This window comes from Colobus angolensis, unplaced genomic scaffold (assembly GCF_000951035.1).
Source record: "Colobus angolensis palliatus isolate OR3802 unplaced genomic scaffold, Cang.pa_1.0 Scaffold54, whole genome shotgun sequence".
NCBI classification, from domain to species: Eukaryota; Metazoa; Chordata; class Mammalia; order Primates; family Cercopithecidae; genus Colobus; species Colobus angolensis.
Window position 1 is genome coordinate 1,174,191 of NW_012118932.1, and position 10,312 is coordinate 1,184,502.

The 10,312-nt window shown below is 44.6% G+C and overlaps 1 protein-coding gene across 1 annotated transcript in view; it reads right to left on the reverse strand.

Moving 5' to 3' along the window:
- The window catches only part of LOC105525505 (E3 ubiquitin-protein ligase RNF168), a 33,455-nt gene extending 23,393 nt beyond the window's left edge, over positions 1–10,062 (reverse strand). Inside the window, exon 1 of the mRNA XM_011961173.1 lies at positions 9,104–10,062. Within this exon, the coding sequence (XP_011816563.1) occupies positions 9,104–9,404 (301 nt within the window). The 5' untranslated portion in view covers positions 9,405–10,062. The remainder of the gene's footprint in view (positions 1–9,103) is intronic.
- Positions 10,063–10,312: the final 250 nt, after the last annotated feature.

Consider the following 10,312-nt stretch of genomic DNA (forward strand, 5'->3'; position numbering starts at 1 on the left):
TTTTTTTTTTTTTTTTTTTGAGACAACATTCTCACTCTGTCACCCAGGCAGGAGTGCAGTGGCGCAATCTCAGCTCTTTGCAGCGTCCACCTCCCAGACTCGAACAATGCTACTGCCTGAGCCTCCCATGTAGCTGAGACTACAGGCGCCCGCCACCACACCCGGCTTTTTTTTTTTTTTTTTTTGTACTTTTTGTAGAGAGGGGTTTTGCCATATTGGCCAGGCTGGTCTCAAACTCCCAGGCTCAAGCGATTTGCCTGCCTCGAACTCCCAAAGTACCGAGATTACAGGTGTGAGCCCCTGCAACTGGCCTGCTTGCTATTTCTTAATTCTAATTTTATGAGGAATTTGAATATCTGTTTTATAGAAAGTGACTATACAATTTCTGCCATCTGTTGGAAATAACTCTCGACACTCTTCAGTTCTGGTTAACTCTAAAATTTCTGCTGAAACCCACTTCAGTTAAACGTTCCTACTACACTCGATATTTTGCTTCTTCACAGCAAGTGTTCTTCCGAGGCAGCCGGGACTCATTTAAGGAAATATATCCCCATGCTTTTTATTTTATTTTGAAGGAAAAATCCAAGTTAGTTAAAGACCCGCATGTATAATACTGGATGAAAAATAAAAATAAATAAATAATAAACCTTAACTTGAACAGTTGAGCTGTTCATAAAACTGTCCTCCCATCGCTGAACTAGACTGCTTGTAGCACCACCTAAATGGCAGCTCCCTTCTCCCAGTTAAATCTGCATTCCTGGGCTGGGCACAGGGTGCAAAACATGAGATAGTTAAAAAATAAAAAGCCCAAAACTGCTCTGGAAAATAAGCATATGATTTGTGAAACAGTATGTACATCAATGTGGCTGGATCATCACCAAGTAGTGTGGCTATAAATGACAATCAGGGGCAAAGTGCTGACTCACGCCTGTGATCCCAGCATTTTGCGAGGATGAGGCAGGAGTATGAACTCCTGCAGGAGTTTCACCACATTGGCCAGGCTGGTCTTGAACTCTTGACCTCAGATGATCTGCCCGCCTCTACGCCCCGTCTCTACACAGAATAAATATACGGAGGACCAGTACGATGGCTCACGCCTGTAATCCCAGCACTTTGGGAGGTCAAAGCGGGTGGATCATCTGAGGTCAAGAGTTCGAGACCAGCCTGGCCAACGTGGTGAAACTCCTGCAGGATGAACTCCTGAGCTCAGGAGTTCAAGACCAGCCTGGGTAATATAGTGAGACCCTATCTCTACAAAAAACTAAAAAAATTAGCCTGGCATAGTGGTGTGTGCCTGTGATCCCTGCTACTCAGGAGGCTGAGGTGGGAGGATGGCTTGAGCCCAGGAGGTGGAGGGTACAGTGAGCCGAGTTCGCTCCTCAGCATTCCAGCCTAGGCGACTGAGTGAGACCCTGTCTCAAAAATAAAATAACATAAAATAAATTTGCACTTTCTGCCTCAATATTTATTTTGAAAATTTTCAAATCTACAGAAATTGCAAAAATAGTATGATAAACCCCCATTTAACCTGCATTTAGATTCATTAAGTTTTTAAATTGCCACATTGTCTTTCGTGTGTATTTTCTGAACCATCTGAAAGTTGCATGATCATAACCCTTCACCAAATCCTTAAGTGTACACCTCATAAGAGATGCTGTCCTTATCTCCTGATCTTGATATACAATGATCAAGTTCAACAAAATTAACAATGATATATTACCTATCATATCAATGATAAAAATTTCACCCACTATCCCCATAATGTCTTTAATAGCAATCTTTGTCCTAATCCATGTTCTAATCCAGGGTCATGCACTGCATTTAGCTGTCATTCTCTTTTAACCTCCCTTTAAACTAGAACGATTCCTAAGGCTTTGCCTCCATGACATTGACATTTTTGAGGTACTAACAACTACGTTTTATAGAATTTCAACTTGGATTTTTGTCTTCTCACAATTAGATTCAGGCTATGCCTGACACTCATCCTATCAGGAGGCCACAGTGTGTGTCTGTTCCATGGATAACGTTAACAGTGATCACTCCGTTACCGTGACAACAGGCTTCTCAACTCTATCCTTTACCCTTTGTAATTAATAAGCAATCTGTAAGGTGATATTTTCAGACTATATGAGTCTTCAGTTCTCCATCAAATTTTCAAGGAGGGGTTTTGGCATCCATTTGTGATTCTTGCCTGGATCAATTTTTACGATAGTCGCAAACAGAAAGGAAATTTAGACATTCTAAGGCTGATTCTTCCCTACTATAGGATTCTTTTTTGAGAAATCCAAATGTAAAACACACCTGTCTCCATCACACTAATTCACTTTCAAATCCTTCATTTTTTAAAGCTATTTCATATATGTGCTTTCTTACAACCTTCCTTCTATAAATTAAGAATACATAAAGTAAATGACTAGATTCACTTTATGTGTTCCGTGTTAACAAAGTTAATTTTATAAATTATCAATGAACAACACCGAACATTTACAAAATTTTACTTAAAACAGTCTCAAAAGTCGTAATATAATCAGGGATAAATATTAGTTTCTTAGGGCTGCCATAGAAACGTACCACAAATTGAGTGACTTGAAAATACAGAAATTTATGGTCTCACAGTTCTGGCTAGAAGTCCAAAATAAAGGTGTCAGCAGGGCCATGACACTTTTGAAACCTGTAGGGGATCCTTCCTTGCCTCTTCCTTGCTTCTGACGCTGTGCTGATAACCTCAGACGTTCCTTGGCTTGTGAACACATCATTCCAGTCCTCCAGCCTCGCGTGGCGCTCTGTGTCTTTACATCATCTTCCCTCTGTGCGTGTCTGTCTCTGTGTCCAAATTTCTCCTTTTTATAAGGAAACCAGTCATAATGGATTAGGGCCCATTCTAATGACCTTATTTTAACTTCATTACTGAAAAAAATTGAAGGTGACCTACACAAACGGAGAAATACACTATTTTCATGGATACAAGGACTCTATTGTTTGGATGTCAATTCTCCCCAAATTGTTCTATTAAGTTCAATGCAACCCCAATCAAACTCCTAACAGGCTGTTAGTAGAAACTGGTAAGTTGATTTAAAAATTTAAATAGGTGGCTCAGGCCTGTAATTCCAGCACTTTAGGAGGCTGAGACGGGAGGACTGCTTAAGGTGAGCTGTTCAAGACCAGCCTGGGCAACATAGCAAAACCCCGTCTCTACAAAGAATAAATACACAGAGGAAGGGCACGATGGCTCACGCCTGTAATGGGAGGTCGAGGTGGGCGGATCATCTGAGGTCAAGAGTTCGAGACCAGCCTGGCCAATGTGGTGAAACTACTGTCTCTATCAAAAATACAAAAATCAGCCAGGCATGGTGGTACATGCCTGTATTCGCAGCTACTCAGGAGGCTGAGGAAGGAGAACTACTTGAATCTGGGAGGCAGAGGATGCAGTGAGCTGAGATCACGCCACTGCACTCCAGCCTGGGTGACAGAGCAAGGTTCTGTCTCAAAAAGAAAAAAAAAGATTTACTCTAAATTCACAGTAATCAAGACAGTGTGACACTAATATTAGAATCAATAGATCAATGAAACAGAATAGACCCACATTATATTTTTTAAAAAGTCTTTTCAACAAAAGGTACAGGAATAACTGATACCCATATGGGAAAAAGTTACCCTCAACCTCCTCTTATACAATATTCAAAATTAATTTGAAATGGATCAAAGACCTAAACATAAAAGCTAAAACTGGCCGGGCGCAGTGGCTCACACCTGTAATCCCAGCACTTTGGGAGGCTGAGGCGGGCGGATCATGAGGTCAGGACTTCAAGACCATCCTGGTCAACATGGCGAAACCCCATCTCTACCAAAAATACAAAAATTAGCCTGGCATGGTGGTGCATGCCTGTAGTCCCAGCTACTCGGGAGGCTGAGGGAAGAGAATCGCTTAAACCCGGGAGGTGGAGGTTGCAGTGAGCCAAGATAGCGCCACTGTGCTCCAGCCTGGGCGACACAACAAAATTCTGTCTCAGAAAAAAAAAAAAGGTAAAACTATAAATCTTTCAGAAAAAACATAGCAATATCTTAGCCTGAGCGTAGCAAAAGGTTTCTCAGGCCATAAAAAGCAGTAAACTATAAAAGGAAAAGTTGAGGAGACTTCATGAAAATTAAGAATTTCAGCTCATCAAAACATACCTGGCAAAGTGCCAGTATTCAAAATATATAAAGAATGTCTGCAACTGAATAATATAAACAATTTAGGGGCAAAAGAATTAAACAGACACTTTACAATGGAAGAGAGCAAAACTGCCAATAAGCACATGAAAAAGAACACTATCATTAGTCACCTGGAAATTGAAGTTAAAACAGGATACTACTATCAATAATAAAAAACAACTGGAATGGTTAAATTTTAAAAGACTGATAACATAAAAAGTTGGTAAGATATACAGAAACCAGAACTTGTATGCTGTTGGTGGGATTACAAAATGACACAACCACTTTCAAAAAAGATCTGGTAGTTTCTTCTTTTTTTTTTTTGAGATGGAGTCTCGGTCTCTCACCAAGGCTAGAGTGCAGTTGCGCGATCTCGGCTCACTGCAGCCTCCGCCTCCTGGGTTCAAGCAATTCTCTGCCTCAGCCTCCCGAGTAGCTGGTATTACAGGTGCCCGCCACCACGCCCAGCTCATTTTTGTATTTTGAGTAGAGATGGGGTTTCAGCATCTTGGCCAGGCTGGTCTTGAACTCCTGACCTCGTGATCCAGCCGCCTTGGCCTCCCAAAGCGCTGGGATTATAGGTGTGAGCCACTGTGCCTGGCCGGTAGTTTCTTAGAAAACCAAACGTGTACCTACTCTATGCTGCATAATTCCAGCTCCTCAGTATTTACCGAAAAAAACTCTGAAAACATCAGGCCACACATACACACAAAAAAACTTGTGCAAGAATCTTCTCAGCAACTTTATTCATAATATCCAAAACTGCAAGCAACTGAGGCACTATCAGTGGAGAATGGCCAATAATATACAGCATCGTCAACAGCGGAATAATACTTAAAAAACGACTACCTAGGCTGGGCGCGGTGGCTCACGCCTGTAATCCCAGCACTTTGGGAGGCCGAAGAGGGTGGATCACTTGAGGTCAGGAGTTTGAATCCAGCCTGGGCAACATGATGAAACCTCGTCTCTACTAAAAATACAAAAATGAGCTGGGCCTGGTGTTGCGTGCCTGTAATCCCAGCTACTCAGGAGGCTGAGGCAGGACAATCACCTGAACCCAGGAGACGGAGGCTGCAGTGAGCCGAGATCCTATCACTGCATTCCAGACTGGGTGATGAAGCGAGAGTATGTCTCAGAAAAGGAAAAAAAAAAAAAAGAAAAAAATTGAACCTTATGATGAATAACCCCCAAAGAGATACGCTGAAGTCCTAACTCCCAGTGCTCTTATTGGAAACAGGTTGTTGCAGATATAATGGAGTCCATACAAAGAGTAGAGGGCCTTCAATCCAGCAGAACCAGTGTCCCAGTAAGAAATCAGAGACACACAGAGGAGACGGCCATGTGAAGACAGACGCACCGGGAGGCTCCGTGTGCTAATGGAGGCAGAGACCGGAGTGACTCAGCTGCAAACCAGAACACCACGGATGGCAGCCACACTGGAAGCTAAGGAGAGGGGGCACGGAACAGATTCTCTCCTAGAACCTTCAATGTACACGTCCCTGCTCCCTGCTGGCATCTTGGGTTTGGAGTTCTAGTCTTCAGAATTGAAAGAGAATAAACTTCTGCTAAGTTTGTGGTACTTTGTTACGGTAGCCCTAGGAAATAAAAAGAATTCCATTTATATGAAGTTCCAGAACGGAAAAAGCTCATCTACGGTGGATAAAAACTAAAACAGGCCGGACGCGGTGCCTCACACTTGTAATCCCAGGACTTTTGGACGCCGAGGCAGGCGGATCACGGGGTCAAGAGATTGAGACCATCCTGACCAACACAGTAAAACTCTGTCTCTACTAAGAATACAAAAATTAGCTGGCCATGGTGCCGCATGCCTGTAATTCCAGCTACTCGGGAGGCTGAGGCAGGAGAACGCCCACAATTCAAAAAAACAACCTGATTAAATGACAGGCAAAGTTGTGGCTTTTTCTAGGTTTTGGGAGAAAAACAGAAACAAAAAGAATGAACAAGCAAAGGATTTGAATAGATATTTCATATTTCTCCAAAGATGATATACAAATGGCCAATAAACGCATGCAAAGATGCTCGCCATCCTTAGTCATTGGGGACATGCAAATAAAAACTACAATGGGATAGTATCTCATATCCATTACGATGGCTACTATCAAAACCCAGAAAATAGCAAGTGTTGGCGAAGGTGCAGAGAAACTGGACACCCATGCACTGTTGGTGAGAATGTAAAACAGCACTGTCACTGTGGAAAACAGTATGGTGGTTTCCAAAACCAATTACACATAGAATTACCATATGATCTAGAAATTCCAATTACCATATGATCTAGAATAGAAAACAGGCCCCTGAACAGACATTTGTACACCCAAGTTCACACCAGCATTATTTCTAATAGCCAAGAGTGGAAGCAACTGAAGTGTCCACTGACAGATGAATAGGTTTCTTTTAATGTAGCATATACATACACTGGAATATTATTCAGCCTCAAAAGGAAGGGAATCCTGTCACATGCGATATGGATGAACCTGGAAAACATTATGCTAGGTAAAACAGACCAGACACAAAAGGACAAATACCTATGAAAATTCCACTTACAGGAGGTACCTACAGCAGTTTCGTTCACAGAAATGGAAAGGAGAGCAGTGGTTGACAGGGATAGGGGGAGGGAGGAACCATAAGCTTAATGGGTATGGAAATTCAGTTTGGGAGGATTAAAAAGATCTGGAGATGGGACGGTGGTGATGGATGCACAGCAGTGTGAATGGAGGTGATGCCACTGAACCATACCATTGCAAATGGTTAAAATTTTCCTCCCTTCTTTCTAGTCAAAAATAAAAGCATTTTTAAATGGTTAAAATGGTAGTCTGGTTATATTTTACCACAATTTTTAAAAACACAGTTAAGATACCAGTTCACATGTACTAGGATGGCACGGAAAATAACAAGTGTTGGTGAGGGAGTGAAGAAATTGGAAACTTCATACTCTGCTAATGGAAATGTAGAATGGTACAGCTACTGTAGAAAACAAATGTAGCAGTTCCTCAAAAAGCTAAACATAGAATTACCATAGGATCCAGCAATTCCACTCTTCGATATGTAGACAAAAGAACAGAAAACAGGTATTCAAACAAATATTTGTACACAGATGTTCGTATTGCCAGTATTCAAATAACGAAAAGGTGAAAAAACCAATGTCCATCCAATGGATAAACAAAATGTAACAAATATATCCATAAAACAAATCATTATTCAGCCCGAAAAATGAAGTACTGATCCATGCCACACTGTGCATGAACCTCAGAAACACGCTAAGTGAAATAAGCTAGACATACAAGATCCTATATTGTATAAGTCTCTTATATGAAATACCTAGAATTGCCAGATTCGTAGAGACAGAAAGTGGAATAGAAGGTGCCAGGGGCTACGGGGAAAGGTGAAATGGGTGGTCAGTGCTTCACAGTTACAGTTTATCTGGGGTGATGAAAAAATTTTGGAAACAGTGGTGATGCTTACATTGTGAATGTAATTAATTCTATTGAATTGTACTTAAAAATGGTTAAAATGTCAGTTTGTTATATATATTTTGGACAATATTTTAAAAATTAATAATGCAATATACCAAAAACCACTAAATTGCACACTTTTAAAAATTTTATTGAATTTATGTTACCCAGACTGGTCTCAACTCCTCGGTTCAAGCGATCCTCCCAGCTCCGCTGTGAGCCATTGCACCCGGCCAAACCGCACACTTTTAGCAGGTGAGCTGTTCGGTATGTATTTCAATAAAGTTGTTTTTCTTAAACTATTGTTTAAAAATGGTAAAATGGCAATTTTGGTTTTTTACCACAATAAAATACATAAATGTTTAAAAGGCAGGTACACATATAACTGTGACCAAAAAAAATTTTTAAAAAAGACCCGTACACGAGAGAGCACAGACACCATATCCTGCGCCCGGACAGGAACCACTGCACGGCTTATTGCTCACATTAGCGGAGGACAGAGTCAAGCGTTCAGTTTGGGGCTCCTGAGTCCACCGGGTGTAGGGGTTAGTGATAAAAAAGCGATTTTAGACTCGTTGCATGATTTTTTTTTTTTTTTTGGAGACGGAGTCTCCCTCTGTGGCCCAGGCTGGAGCGCAGTGGTGCGATCTGGACTCACCGCAAGCTCCGCCTCCCGGGTTCACGCCTTTCTCGTGCCTCAGCCTCCGGAGCAGCTGGGACTACAGGCGCCGCCACCTCGCTCGGCTAATTTTCGTATTTTTAGTAGAGACGGGGTTTCTCCGTGTTGGCCAGGATGGTCACGATCGGCTCGTTGCATGATTAGGAGAATAAAGAATTACGTGAATGGAGATGTACAGATAAGTAAATCAGAGGCCGGGCGCGGGGGCTCACGCCTGTAATCCCGGCACTTTGGGAGGCCGAGGCGGGCGGATCACTTGAGGTCAGGAGTTTGAGACCAGCCTGACCAACATGGTGAAAACCCGTCTCCACGAAAATACAGAAATTCCAGGCGCGATGGTGCGCTCCCGTAGTCCCAGCTACTCGGGAGTCTGGGGCAGGAGAATCGCCTGAACCCGGGAGGCGGAGGCTGCAGTGAGCCGAGACCGCGCCACTGCCCTGCAGCCTGGGCGACAGAGCGAGACCCTGTCTCAAAAAAAAAAAAAAAAAAGAAGGCTATAGACGGGCAATTCTTTAATTTTTAAAACAACAAACACCAATCGAACACTGCGCGGGCATTGTGACAAGGGACAAAATCTTGCCCTTGACTTTATAACCCATCGACATTTGGGGACCCATAAACTCCCAAACCTCTGAGAACTATTTAGACAAATACCAGTGGGGCTTTTTGGTTTGTTTGTACTTTTTAAATGGAGAAGTGATGATTCACCTTTTCAAAGATTTGCGGCTTTTGGCCAATAAACACGCCGGGGTTTACTCACCCACTTCCTCGGATTCTTGCCCAGACGCTCTGAGCTTGCACTCCCGGGGATAGTGTTTCTGAATGATCTTCCACAGATCCATGTTGACGAGAGAATTTCTTCGGGTGTGGTACCGAGTCCACGAAGACACCCGGCGGCGACAGAAGGGGCAGCATAAACTCGCCTTCTCGACGGTCGACTGGAAGCACGGTCTACACAGCGTGTGGCTGCACGGCAGGGTGACGGGCTCCACGAGGATTTCCATGCAGATCCCGCACTGGCACTCGGACCGCGAGGGGATGGCGCCTTTGGGTAGAGCCATTTTAGTATGTTAATAAAGTCGACTAAACGACGACACCTGCGCGAAAAAGAATCCTATTTTCGGCCAACCACAGAGAGAGCAAAAGCACAGTTTTGTGCTTCAATATCGTGCCCAGAAGCGTATCAGAATTCGGAGAACAGGGGCATCCAACACGTCTTGAAGCAAAAAGGCGCTCTCAGGGTCAGGCAAACAGGAACACCCCGGAGGGCGGCGTCTTTGTCCATCTTTAAGGCAAACGTCCGGCAAGCCAACGATTGCAGGCTTTCGTCGGAGGTGCCGGGCTGCACCGCGGCGTGAACACTGCGGCTGCGGCTCCCGGTGCAGCGAGGGGAACGCGCCAAGTCCCCTCCTCCCCTCATCCGGAGAGGATGCTCCGCTCAGCTCCGGGCAGCCCGGCCCCGGGACGCGGCTCCGGGAGGAACCCCGGGCTCCAGCTGCTGCAGAACTTCCGCTTTAGCGCTGCTGCGGGGGCGACGCGCGACTCCCGGGTTCAGCTTTCCGGCGCCTGGCGCAGTTTCCCAGAGCTCCGCGCCCCGGTCCTTCTTACGCAGCCAGAAGCTCTATTCGTTGCGGCAGCGCAGCAGCCACCGGGCAAGCGCTAGCAACGTCACAACCGCCCGCCAAAATCGCACTTCCCACCCAGAAAGCGGCCCAAGGGCGGACGCTCCCGGGGCGGGACTTCCGGGATCTGCGCCCCGTCCGCGCGCCCTCCCAGCCGGAGACGGCCCAGCCCCGGCGTCGCAGCTCCTGCCGGTGCAGCCTGGGTGGAGCCTGACTTTTCCCAGAGATTTCTGCGAGGCGTCAGACACCCCTGGTTTCTTGGTTTCTGGGTAGAAAAAGGGAAACCGCGAAAAAAATTCAACAGCCAAACACGGCCGGGCGCAGTGGCTCACGCCTGTAATCCCAGC